Source organism: Diaphorina citri, unplaced genomic scaffold, assembly GCF_000475195.1.
Source record: "Diaphorina citri unplaced genomic scaffold, Diaci psyllid genome assembly version 1.1 scaffold344, whole genome shotgun sequence".
NCBI lineage: Eukaryota > Metazoa > Arthropoda > Insecta > Hemiptera > Psyllidae > Diaphorina > Diaphorina citri.
The window spans coordinates 31,212-44,023 of NW_007377779.1; the positions used below are offsets into that span (position 1 = coordinate 31,212).

Here is a 12,812-nt window from a genome sequence, read left to right on the forward strand (position 1 = left end):
GTGATTGCAGTATAATGATGATTGAGAGGTATACCATGCCTTGTGTTTGGATCCACTGAGATCTCTTCCGTTGTAGTGTCATACGTGACTGCAGGAAGTTTCATTGTCTTGAGAGCGGCAATGAGGACTGGAACACATGCATCAAGTAGGGCCCCATCATGATTCAAACAGATAATATCACAATAGAGAACCCACACTAGTTTGTCTACTTGAATGCAGAGGGATTCCAAATTCAATAGGTTGCTTTCTTCAACCAGTTGATTCATGAAACTAGTTGCTACCTGTGCACAGAGTTAAAATATTGATATAAAATAATGTGTCAGTGGTTTCAAATTTATGGTATCAATATTAGAGACTCCAAAATAGATCATGTATGTGTGAATCACACATACACATTGTTTGATAGAGAATATCTGTAAATAAATGCTAGGCCAGGTTTGATTCCTAGGTGATTTTTATCCAAAACATAATTATACCTAAGGTTTGTTCCTAGAACAGCTGGCGGCTTCTCCTATCCTGTCTTCCTTCTCTTTTCAATTTTGGTATGTTAAGACCTGTGTTACAGTTCCTTATCTCCAAACCCCTTAAAAAAAAAAAAAAAAAAACTTTCCATCTCTTACCTGTGCATCATCACTGGGAGGCCCTGGCCTATATTTAGACGAGCACAATGGAGGCAGATCTACCGACACACACACTAGACCATCTTTTGGTGCCTCAGGTTTTGGTGTTGTGAGCTCCGCTTTGATGGCACATATCACAGAGGTTTTGCCAATTTTGATGACAGCCGATCCGTCTGCAGTTGTGATGGAGTTGATGTTGAGAGAGATTGGTCGGAAGCTGGAGAGACCACGTCCATCAGGACGAACTTTCTGTTTGAGATACTCCTTGTAGTATCTGACTGGGTGAATCAATCTGAAATGAGAAACGGGAAAAATGAGTTGATTTTTTTTTTTTTTTTTTTTTGACAATTTACCAGATACACAAATTCTTAAACACAGGTAAATCATAGGTACATGATATTAAAAATAATGTAAAGAAGCTCTTTTTCTGTGTTTAGAAATATTCATATATTTTTTTCTCTCTCTGATATTTTGATTATGGACTTACTTGAGAGGAGAATTCATGCTGTGGGCTTTCTGTAGGTTGATTTTAAAACTTTGAGTTGACAATCAAGCCTGAAATTATAAAATGCACATAATGAAGACAGCATTTTCAAAGTTAATTGCTTTCACAATTTCTTTTTATTTATTCCACTCACAGATAGATTATTAGCAAACAATATATCTGTGAATCTGTGATCTTTTTTACACATGACATAAGTAAGAAAAAGGATAATTGGAGTTGTTTGAAGAATAGGGCCTCATTGTGTTTCTAGTTCCCCAGTCAGACTGTTGGTCTCTATCCCTACTAATCAAGTTAATTTGAATTAGTTACCTACTTAACTTTTCACAAAACATTGTGACTGCAGGTGGGAACTGAACAGGGGCCCTCCAGAGTGAAATTCCAGTGAGATACCCATTCAGTCATAGAGATTACAACTTACAACCATCTGATTTTGAGATAACTATGTCAGTGCTTACCATTAACCAATGGATGAGTGTAGGTACTCTAAAATCTGTAATCTGTGTCCGACAACCGACACTTGTGGCTGCTTTGTGTTTATCTTTATCAGCTTATGACCATTGACCAAGTTGACTTCAATGGAAATTGGAGTGGGGACCTACCTATAGAAGTACCTGTGAAAATTCCTAAATTTCAACATAAATCTTATCAAAAATCACAGACTTTCCTTTTTTTTAACCAAAGTTTAAAAAATAAAAATGTGTGATTTTTTGAATTTTAGATTTTACCTTTCATTCGCGCCACGCTAGTTGCCGTCCACATGTTGCCGTCTTCTCTGCTTCATTTTTGTTGTCAAAAATTTTCTAGTCCACAGCCCACCAACCTCCTTTATCAACGAGCACAAAATGTTATCAGTCAGCTGATTTGGGTTGGTGTTTTTTTAGGAAATTGGGCCTTGCATTTTTGATAAGGAAATAGAAAGAGGAGAGTCTGAAGTCTGAAATCTCTGGAAATTCCAGTTTAAAGTTAAAAGTTAAACACAGAACGCTTCATTTTTATTACTGTTAAATTAGTAGTGGAAGTCCCCCAATGATAGAGAATCTTTATAACCAAAGCTAGTTCGATTTCATAAAAGTGTCAGGCCATGGAAAGTAACAAGGATGAGGCTGAAAGATGTATTGAAATTGCTGAAGGATATCTGAATGCAGGAAACAATGAAAAGGCCGAGAAGTTCCTGTTGAAAGCGGAGAAGTTGTATTCAACTAAAAAGGCTAAAGGTAAGAACATATTTAACACAAAACAATTCTCTTGAGCTTTGTTTTTCAGTAGGCTTCTGTAAGTGAGTGGGGAAAACCCACTGAAACATTTAACAATGAAAAATTACATCACAATTGTGCATAATTAATAAACTATTGATTTGGTCACTGCAGGACACTACTACTCTACATATGTATTTGTGTGGGTATTTTGCTCTAGTGACAGACTCCCATTTTACACTAATGTTCAAGGCCTTGGTCTTGAAACCTCTTTTTTTTTTTTTTTTTTTTTTTTTTTTTTTTTTTCTCTAAAGCATTATGCATTTTTCATTTCTCAAGGCATTTAGAAAAAAAAAAAATAATAATAAAAAAAAAAAAAACATGAACTCAATAAAAGATCCTGTCTCTAAAGTATTTTGCACTTCTCATTTCTCAAATATTTCGTTAACAAAATGACACCAAATGGTTGTGATTACAACAGGGAGATTATAGTTATAATTACCTGGTTTTTGAATACAGTGGAATTTGTCTTCTTCACACACTATGGTCACAGTACCATCACAAATATTTTCCTCATCACTACTTGGATCTGCAAGGAGAGTCCTGTAAAATAAAGTCACATAATGCGTCAAAATTAACATGTAAAATCCTATGGAACAACTAGAAAGTAAAAACCCTGTATACATTAGGGTGGAGCGTCGAAAAAAAAAAAGTAACTGAAAACGCCTGTGGTGCCAAAAGTTGCCATATGATAAAAGAAGTCTTCTTAGATAATTTCGTCAAAAATTTTGATATCTAGATCTCGCACATCGAGCTTGAAGTTTTAGCCCTAGGGCGTATTTTATGCTGAACGGATAATGTTCGTTCTTGGAATGGCTGGATTTTTCCTCTCCTGTCTTCCTTCTCCCTTCGATTTCAGGGCGATATTAACTTAGCCGTTAGAGTTCTCTCTATCAAACTTCTTTAAAAAGAATTGTCTATAAATGAATGGCTAAGAGGCAGAGCGGACCTTTGTCTTCTTCACACACTATGGTCACAGTACCATCACAAATATTTTCCTCATCACTACTTGGATCTGCAAGGAGAGTCCTGTAAAATGAAGTCACATATTAGGTAGGTATTGTCTTTTTTTTTATCATTGGTTCAATGAACTGTAGAACTTGCAAAAGGACCTCCTGAAGGCCTATTTGAGCCCAAAGTCCAATAAAGCAAATTTTATTGGATTTTCCTATCCTGTCTTCCTTCTCTCTTCGCTTTCGGGACGATAAGACCATAGCAGTTACAGTTCCCTCTGTCAAACCTCTTTAAAAAAAAGACAAATTTTAAATAGAGGTAACCATTTTGTTTTTGCTCTCATTTCAATTTGTTTTTGCACAACACCAAAGTGAAGTTAGCAACCAATAGATAAATATTTTTGTGCTCTTTCCAACGAATCAAATCAAATCTCAAATTCTTTGTGGTAAAGCTTTTTCACAACTTTAGTGGATATCACAGCATTACCAAGTTCCTCTTTTGCAATCAATTTCAATAATTCAATAATCTCTTTACATGAGTAATACCGCTACGAGGCTGAATGAACCCCGAACTCCGAAAAAAAAACCTCGGCCCCGCCGGGATTAGAACCCGGACCTCCTGCGTGCAAGCCTAGTGTGATACCCACTCGGTCACGGAGGCTACTCGCTCTTTCCAACGATATACAATAGGTAGGTACCTACTCAAAAAGTCGATTTTTGAACTTGGTTTAAGTCACATATATTGTCTTTTCTTTTATCATTGGTTCAATGAACTGTAGAACTTGCAAAAGGACCTCCTAAAGGCCTATTTGAGCCCAAAGTCCAATAAAGCAAATTTTATTGGATTGACCATGTTTGCCAAATTTCATGATAATCAGTCACAGCATTACCAAGTTCCTCTTTTGCAATCAATTTCAATAATTCAATAATCTCTTTACATGAGTAATACCGCTACGAGGCTGAATGCACCCCGAACTCCGAAAAAAACCTGGGCCCCGCCGGGATTAGAACCCGGACCTCCTGCGTGCAAGCCTAGTGTGATACCCACTCGGTCACGGAGGCCACTCGCTCTTTCCAACGAAGTACAATAGGTAGGTACCTACTCAAAAAGTCGATTTTTAGACTTGGTCCAACGGGCTGTAATCTGTTGATATTTTTTTTTTCAGCCGCACCCAAGAATCGAACCAGCCGGAATCCTCCTCGTCCATCATCCTGCAGATCCTGCCCATCATCATCCTCATTCTCATCAGCATGATGTCCTCCCTATTCATATCCGAGCCTGCGTATAACCTACAGCAGTCGGCCAAGTACCCGGTTATCCGCAACACAATGAAACTCAATGTACCGTATTATGTGAAGGAGAACTTCCATTCCGAGTATCAGGGCTCCTTGCATCGGCTGGAAATGAATGTGAGTTTCCTTCAACTGTTTACTTTTTTTATCCTGTAGGAAGGAAAGTAATGTAGGTATAATCGGGTCAAATTTTTATCATGTAACAAAGGGGTTTTTCCTGTGACAATTGGCTCATTAGGGCTTTTCAGGGTTCAGCAGGGGGCATGTTTCGAAGTGAATTCTAAAGATCAGCTTAGTGAACCCCTAATATTATTTTATATTCTAGGATTAAGAGACCGCCAAGTCAAATTTGACAGTGTTATTTTGTAGTCCCAAGTTTTGATTATTGTACCTCAGTGGTGCAGTGGTTAATGCGTTGGACTTTGGATCTGGAGGTTAGTGGTTCGAGACCAAGTCATGTTATAAAATTTATCTAGGTGTAATAATTGGGAAACAATATTTGTGACAAGCATTTCAGTATGCTTAATACAATTAAAAATGCCTTTTTTCTATTTTTATTCCAATATATTGGAATATATGTAGAGGCCTTCAGCTTCACCACAATTACATATATGTAAAAGATCAGCTTAGTGAACCCCTAATATTATTTTATATTCTAGGATTAAGAGACCGCCAAGTCAAATTTGACAGTGTTATTTTGTAGTTACAAGTTTTGATTATTGTACCTATTTTGAGTGATCATCAAACTGCGTATATCGAAGGTCCCGGGTTCGATTCCCTTCAGAGTCAAAGTTTTTTGTGCTTAAGATGCTTATGTGGTGCTTATGCGGTGGTGCACTCAGCTACGTGATTGACAACCGAGTAGTTGTAGCGACCAGTGGCGGATGATAACTTTTATTAAGAAAAACGTCAATTTCATTGGCGGCTATATCAGAGTAGTAGATGTAGTGTTGTGATATACACAAACAATATGAAGAGGCACCAACCTCAGTGGTGCAGTGGTTAACGCGTTGGACTTTGGATCTAGAGGTTAGTGGTTCGAGACCAAGTCAAGTTATAAAATTTATCTAGGTGTAATAATTGGGGAACAATATTTGTGACAAGCATTTCAGTATGCTTAATACAATTAAAAATGCCTTTTTTTTATTTTTATTCCAATATATTGGAATATATGTAGAGGCCTTCAGCTTCACCACAATTACATATACATTTATATTTTATTTCTATCGTAATGTTCTCTCCCTCACCAGGTGGAAGAGGACTACATCAATCAGCTGCGTAACATGTGTTATCGAGAGAAGAACCGTCGGGACACACTACTGTGGAAAGCGCGCAGCTTTGATGACAAAGAACTCTTTCGGCAAGCGTCGGAACTAAAAATGCCCTCCTGTGATGCGTTCCGAGATCTAAGCGCCAAAATGTAGTTGCGCATGCGCAATGGCTGATTCATATTCGGTGTAAGGTCGCACTGTGATGCGTTCCGAGATCTAAGCGCCAAAATGTAGTTGCGCATGCGCAATGGCTGATTCATATTCGGTGTAAGGTCGCATTTTTTTTTTCGTTTTGCTTGCAAGTTTGCTAATTTTATTGGCTTTGAGAATCTTAGCCTGGGACCATCTGTCTGGAATACATGACAGAATAAACCGCGCACGAACTTTTTATTTCGGTCACTGTTGAACTTTTTTATTTCGGTCTACCCACAAGAGGTGCTTCGGTCTAGCCTCTCGGGCGTAGGCACTTTTTTTAGGGCTTTATTTTAAGTGGCAGGGTTCTCACTTACGTGAGCTCTTCCACCCAACCACTGATAAGTATCAAAGTTTATTTCATGTTTCAACACATAGGGTTGTTAACATGCATCATACATCAGTAGGTATAAAAACTTTAACGTGCATATTACACTCGTAGTAACTTCTGGCAGCTTGAACTTTTATATCAAGCTGTGAGTTACTGTGTAGTGGAATTCAATAGTGTTTTTTTTTATTTTATTATTATTTTTTTAATCTACAATATAGGTATCAATAATTTTAAATCGTGTTGGATCACGATTGTGAAGGCAGTTACTATTCTACTTGTATAGGAAATTAAACTTTTGCTTGCAAGTTTGCTAATTTTATAGGCTTTGAGAATCTTAGCCTGGGACCATCTGTCTGGAATACATGACAGAATAAACCGCGCTCGAACTTTTTATTTCGGTCACTGTTGAACTTTTTTATTTCGGTCTAACCTTAAGAGGTGCTTCGGTCTAGCCTCTCGGGCGTAGGCACTTTTTTTAGGGCTTTATTTTAAGTGGCAGGGTTCTCACTTACGTGAGCTTTTCAACTCAACCACTGATAAGTATCAAAGTTTATTTCATGTTTCAACACATTGGGTTGTTGACATACATCATACATCAGTAGGTATAAAAACTTTAACGTGCATATTACACTCGTAGTAACTTCTGGCAGCTTGAACTTTTATAACAAGCTGTGAGTGTATAGTGGAATTCAATAGTTTTTTTTTTCATTATTATTTTTATTTTTAATCTACAATATATGTACTTAGGTATCAATAATTTTAAATCGTGTTGGATCACGATTGTGAAGGCAGTTACTATTCTACTTGTATAGGGAATTAATGTTAAATTATGTATTTATAATTATGTATTAAGTAAGATATTTTGTTTTTGTATTTATTTAGTGTTAGGCAAAGAGCTAAGCTCCGTAGGAAATAGTCAAAATATACCTGCCTCGGTGATGTAGTGGTGAAGAGGTTCGCCTGGTAAACAGGAGAGCGTGGGTTCAATCCCAGCCGAGGTATGGAATTTCATCACTGATTTGATACTTCGGCCACATAATAATGAAGCTCTAAGGTGATAGAGAACGCCTCCGGTGTTAACCTTGCATCTGGATAAAATCTGCCCCGGGTGGGAATCGAACCTGTGGCCTAGCACTTACAAGGCAGACACACTACCAACTAAGCTAACTAGGCTGGCAAAAAACCCAGTGGCGTAGCGTGGTCTAAATTCAAGGGTAAGGCGTGCAGGGTACTAATTTCCATCATCCATGCTCTTCATGGATTGGCATAGACAAGTATAACTAGGTTCCTTCCTACCTACCTACCTTCCCAGTTCCACACTCGGAGTGTATGTTCCTCAAAGGGTTCTCTCTGCTTTTAAAGACCAAGTACAAGTCCTCACGATGGTTGACTGCGGTTCAGGACGAGCCAGCCAATTTACACATGGCTAGAGCTAGAGACCACCACCCCGGTGTATAGCAGATACAAAAAGACATCTTTTCTTTATCCTGCTCTCGCCATTCGGCGAAAACTAAAGCCGCTACAACAACACCTTGTCTAGTGGTCCTGCTCAATTAGAAGAAGTTAAAAGGTAAATCACTTTTCAAAGAATAATAAAAATAGTGATATTTTCCTTGCGCAATTTTCAGGTTGTAATGGTGGGGGTTAGGGAAATGGAACAATCTCCCCATTCCTCATCATTACTACCATGACAACTGTGAAAGGAAAATACTGCTATGAAATGATTAAATTTTCAGACACACAACTTTTGCGTCAAATAATTTAACCAGTCCATACTTATGTAAAAAAGTTTTGTGTCAAAACACCCTCTTGAATTTTGTTGTACTTATCAAGATACTTATTACTTACATTGTCATACATTATGATTTCAGAATAAACAAATGCAAGGACTACTATGAAATATTAGGTGTAACAAAAGAATCAACAGACAGTGATATCAAGAAAGCTTATAAGAAGCTTGCGTTGAAACTTCATCCCGACAAGAACAAGGCTCCTGGAGCCAATGAAGCTTTTAAAGGTAAGAAATTAGACTGTGATGTTTACAAAACCTGGATATGAAGAATCTCTAGTAGGAACTTCCTATCCTTGAGCTGCTATTTTTCCCAAACTCCACCAGTCATTTCCCATTCGTAAAATAGCTATAATTTATAAACTATATAAATATAAAATAACATAAATACAGTAGAACCTCGATTATTTCAACTTCCATTATTTTAACTCCGAAATCCATTGGTTTTTCTAGCTTTCAAAGTATATCCTATTTTAGCAGAGGAAAAGGTCGTGCGTAAATATTGGGAAGCCAGAGGTAAAATGACCTAGTAGTCAAATAACCCGACATTTGCAAACAACAACAACAACAACAACATATAAATTATAAACAATATAAATAAAATAACATAAATACAGTAGAACCTCGATTATTTCAACTCCGAAATCCATTGGTTTTTCTAGCTTTCAAAGGATATCCTATTTTAGCAGAGGAAAAATTATAGAAAGTGATCATTTCAAACTCGATCATTTCAACTGCCCCCTGTCCCAATTAGTTGAAATAATCGAGGTTCTACTGTAGCTACATATAATTTCTATTTCACGTTTTCACGTCAGCAATCTTTTCAAACCCTATGTACGCTTGATTTTTCATACAGTGTGCATTAAAAGTATGGAAACACTTTTTGACCTCTGTTAAGAAGAATATATTACTCTAGGAGCCTTGCAATTTTCTATTTATTTATAGGAGTCTTAGCACCGTGGTCAGTTGTTACTAGACTGCTAGAGAGAGGAGATCAAAATAGGGTTGTTTTAATTTATTTCTTGTGCTTTAGGTTTTTGGTTGATTAAATAAATTGTATACAATAAAATAGTCAATGCTGAATGTTTTATGTTGTGATTTTTCTTTTTAGTAAGTAAAGGCGGCAAACAGCCCTAAAATTCGGGTTAATCTTATACAAATCTTCAAAGTAGAAGTTTTTTATTGACATTTATTATAGTGTGGCAAAGTAGAAGTGGCTTGATTTTTTTCATTTTTATTATTTTAGTTTCCATTGATAGAGGGAACTCTAACAGACAAAGGATGTCTTATAGTTCCAAAATTGAAGAGAAAAGGAAGACTGGATACGAGAAGGCCAACTATTTCAAGTACAAACCTTATCTATTTAAGATAAAATCCGCCCTAGGCGGGAATCGAACCAACCGCTTATAAGGCAGATACACTCTCCAAATTACTAGGATGTCAATCAATCACACATTGAAAATTATCATAATACAGCAGTAGGACAATTTTAGAGGAAGAAAAAAGGTCAGCTTTTCCCATCAAAACCAAAATACTCTTTAAACATATAGGCACACTGTTTTTCTGTTAGAAACTTGAAGAATTCGCCCATGTCCATATGGTAGTCTTGTTTCATGTTGGATTTGCTGTTGTAAAATGCTATCTCTTTGAAATCTTCAAACTTCCTGTACGAATCAAACCTATCAATTGCTGTTTTGTCCAACTGGAATTCTTCAACTTTCTTGCATAAAATTTTCTTCCATGTCATATTTCTAATCTGAAAAAACCAAATGATTGAAGTGATTTGTAACATGCTCTTCTTGGATTTAAGAGGATTAATCCATCAGGATTTATAGGTACCTAACTGAAACATAATCCAAAGACCTAAAAACTGAATTTAAGTTAATTAATCTTCAAAGTTCAAGCAGATTCCAGTATTAATAAAAGATTATTGAGAACTTAAAATATAAAACCCTCAGTAATCCTATCACTTCAGCTTGTAAAAGGCCTTTTGAGCTCAAGTAAGTAAAGTAAAAATGACCCTCTACATTTTACAAGAGCTTGTTTTTTTATTATTATTATTATTATTATTATTATTATTTTTAATCAACATTGAGGTTGTGGTTATGTACTGGGTTGAGTTGAGACAGGAAATTGTTTCTACAGTTTGGCAGTAACTTCAAAACAAGGCAAGTTTACCAACCTTGCTTATCTCAACCCGGTACATAACCACAACCTGAGGGAATCTATAACTTACTCTATACCACCAATCTTCACAATCCAGACTTGTACCTTCAATACACACAATGCCAGGTTTCCCCGGTAGAACAAAGCCTGTAATATTCATGTCTGCTGCCAAGTCCAGCATAGCTTTCCTCTTGATTTTGCTGTAAATGTGATGTGAATAAATCCAATATCTTGAGAATGTTTCATACTTTCTACTATCTTTGAGAGTTGAACTTTGCGAAATAAATTAACCCAAATCGGCTTCACTTTTCGTCGCGTCGGAACCGGATTCGGCAAATTTTGACCTCCCTGGAAAAGTCCGGCAAGCGAGTTTTCAAACCTCTTTTCCTTTCGAAATTTTTGTCTTCCAACATTTGTACAGGTGAGATAGGGATCTGTTCCTCCATTTATATTCATACCTCCATGGCTAGATCCTGCAAACCCTCTTTTCCTTTCGAAATTTTTGTCTTCCAACATTTGTACAGGTGAGATAGGGATCTGTTCCTCCATTTATATTCATACCTCCATGTCAAAACCCAACTCACTTGTGAATGGAGCGGGGATTTTTTCTATTTCCCACGGGAAAATGAAGGGAAATTTCGTTTTTCCCCCCGTCCGGCCTAATGAATAATAAGTTTACCTTTATACCTATACCGTCTCTACTATATACCTACATTACCTACTCTATAGAGTCTATAGTTAGCTTTGGGTTGACGCACACTCCAATTAACGCTATGTACGCTCTGACTCAAAATCAATCTCTATCAGACATTATTGAACAACAAGCGCTTACGACGTACGAAAAATTAACCCGCCTTTTTTTTTTTTTTAAATTTTTTTTTTTTTTTTTTTTTTTTTTTTTTTTTTTTTTTTTAAGCCTACTCTAGAAAGAAGAAGAAGAAGAATCAAGGGTTGTTTCCCCAGATAGCTTAATTTTTTTTATTAGGTAGGTACTTGGTTTTTTCTTTGGGAATAACTAGGAAGAAAAACTTTTGGGGTCAGTAGAAAAATTCCAAATAAATTACCATCAGAATAAAAGTTGACAACATTTTCCTGGATCCAATCTATCACAGTGTATAAGCACATAATGTTCCGTTCCTGAGATAGGACCATTTTATTGAGGTCTAAATTGAAGTCAGTCTCTTGTCTTCTATTCAGTTGGTCACTCCGCACAAATATCTCAGGCTCTATACATGGATACATGTGTGGCAAATGAATACAAATGTTTAGTTTTATTTTATCCTCTACAGTTATCTTAATAGTAAAATCTAAATGGTTTGGTAATCCTTCACTTTGTTCACTGATAAATGTTTGTACATTGTCAATCATGGTTTCATTGAACATGATAAATTCTCCTGGATTTGCAAACATGGATTGCAGCATTTCAATTTCTTGCAGTTGTAACTCCAAACATTCCGTTATGCTGAGTGTAGGAGTGATGTTCTCAGGTTGGTCAGTGTCAATTATATCACTGCTTTCCATGGCTATTTTATTGCTACCTGCTTCCTCAATGCTTCTGAGTATTTTATTGAACTATTGTAAATTGTACAGTACTTGATGTAGGTAGGTACTTCATAGAAAGCCTTCAGATAAACACTCTTTGCTATTTAGGTACCGAATAACATACTTAATATTATCACTACAATGTTTCAGAAACGTATGTAAATGTAAAACTTTACAGTAGGTACTTAATTTACCTATTAAATAACTTCTTATCACTTCTTTAGGGTTAATAAAATAATAAATTGGATAATAGTCATAATGGTGACATTTTACGTTTTTTGAGTAATAGTCATTTTTATTTTTTATTATTTTTTTATCAAAAATTTTAAATTTTCGCGCCCGAAATAAATTAACCCAAATCGGCTTCACTTTTCGTCGCGTCGGAACCGGATTCGGCAAATTTTGACCTCCCTGGAAAAGTCCGGCAACGCTTTCTTCGCAAAAGACAAAGAACAGACCAACAGACGGAGAGGGAAGTTTTTTTTCAAAGAACAGACCAACAGACGGAGAGGGTTGATAGAGGTTTAATACATTTATCAGTATAGCTGCTAAGGTCTGAAATTTTTTTTTTTTTTTTTTTTTCAAAATAAGACTCACAACCGGTGCACCGGCTAGAGTCCACCGGTTGATGTAACACTGGTGGATTGGTGGATAAAAAAACTCAATTTTTATCATTTCAAAAAATTTGGATCTTTTACTAGCCCAACCTTAATGTTAGGATCTAGCACAGGGGAGCGTGTTGAGGACGAGATTTTTCGAGAAAAATCCCATGACAACAGTAGGGGGATGGACTGTCATCAAGTCAGTAGTCTAATTCTCTATAGTCCCTGCTGGATTGCCTTGTTTGAGATATCTAACGTGTGTCTGTGTTGGTACGAGATCAGTTCAAGGAAGATG

At 36.5% G+C, this 12,812-nt stretch overlaps 3 protein-coding genes across 3 annotated transcripts in view; 1 reads left to right on the forward strand and 2 right to left on the reverse strand.

The window, feature by feature from the left end:
• Positions 1-1,717, reverse strand: part of LOC103507824 (exosome complex component RRP43-like) — a 2,613-nt gene extending 896 nt beyond the window's left edge. The window contains exons 1-4 of the mRNA XM_026822599.1: positions 1,581-1,717; positions 1,108-1,175; positions 621-912; positions 2-281 (exon numbers count right to left, since the gene is read on the reverse strand). Of these exons, the coding sequence (XP_026678400.1) occupies positions 2-281; positions 621-912; positions 1,108-1,124 (589 nt within the window). The 5' untranslated portion in view covers positions 1,125-1,175; positions 1,581-1,717. The remainder of the gene's footprint in view (position 1; positions 282-620; positions 913-1,107; positions 1,176-1,580) is intronic.
• Positions 1,718-4,481: 2,764 nt separating this feature from the next.
• Positions 4,482-6,541, forward strand: LOC103507825 (dnaJ homolog subfamily B member 1). The gene is made up of 3 exons (XM_026822602.1): positions 4,482-4,741; positions 5,875-6,092; positions 6,177-6,541. The coding sequence occupies exons 1-2, from the start codon at positions 4,583-4,585 to the stop codon at positions 6,046-6,048; spliced, it is 333 nt and encodes a 110-aa protein (XP_026678403.1). The 5' UTR covers positions 4,482-4,582; the 3' UTR covers positions 6,049-6,092; positions 6,177-6,541.
• Positions 6,542-8,983: 2,442 nt separating this feature from the next.
• On the reverse strand, positions 8,984-12,213 carry LOC103507826 (RWD domain-containing protein 2A). Its single transcript, XM_026822600.1, has 3 exons — positions 11,356-12,213; positions 10,444-10,645; positions 8,984-9,963 (listed from the first exon to the last, which is right to left on the reverse strand). The coding sequence occupies exons 1-3, from the start codon at positions 11,892-11,894 to the stop codon at positions 9,715-9,717; spliced, it is 990 nt and encodes a 329-aa protein (XP_026678401.1). The 5' UTR covers positions 11,895-12,213; the 3' UTR covers positions 8,984-9,714.
• Between the last annotated feature and the right edge of the window lie 599 nt (positions 12,214-12,812).

Excerpts from the sequence above, each read along its gene's own strand:
- LOC103507825 (XM_026822602.1), top strand. The coding sequence starts at position 4,583 with ATGATGTCCTCCCTATTCATATCCGAGCCTGCGTATAACCTACAGCAG. Across the intron at positions 4,742-5,874 it reads TGCATCGGCTGGAAATGAAT|GTGGAAGAGGACTACATCAA; the intron begins GTGAGTTTCCTT and ends CTCCCTCACCAG.
- LOC103507826 (XM_026822600.1), bottom strand. The coding sequence starts at position 11,894 with ATGGAAAGCAGTGATATAATTGACACTGACCAACCTGAGAACATCACT. Across the intron at positions 10,646-11,355 it reads AAAAACCAAGTACCTACCTA|TTCAACTCTCAAAGATAGTA; the intron begins ATAAAAAAAATT and ends TATTTCGCAAAG. Across the intron at positions 9,964-10,443 it reads GTGAAGATTGGTGGTATAGA|ATTAGAAATATGACATGGAA; the intron begins GTAAGTTATAGA and ends TGGTTTTTTCAG.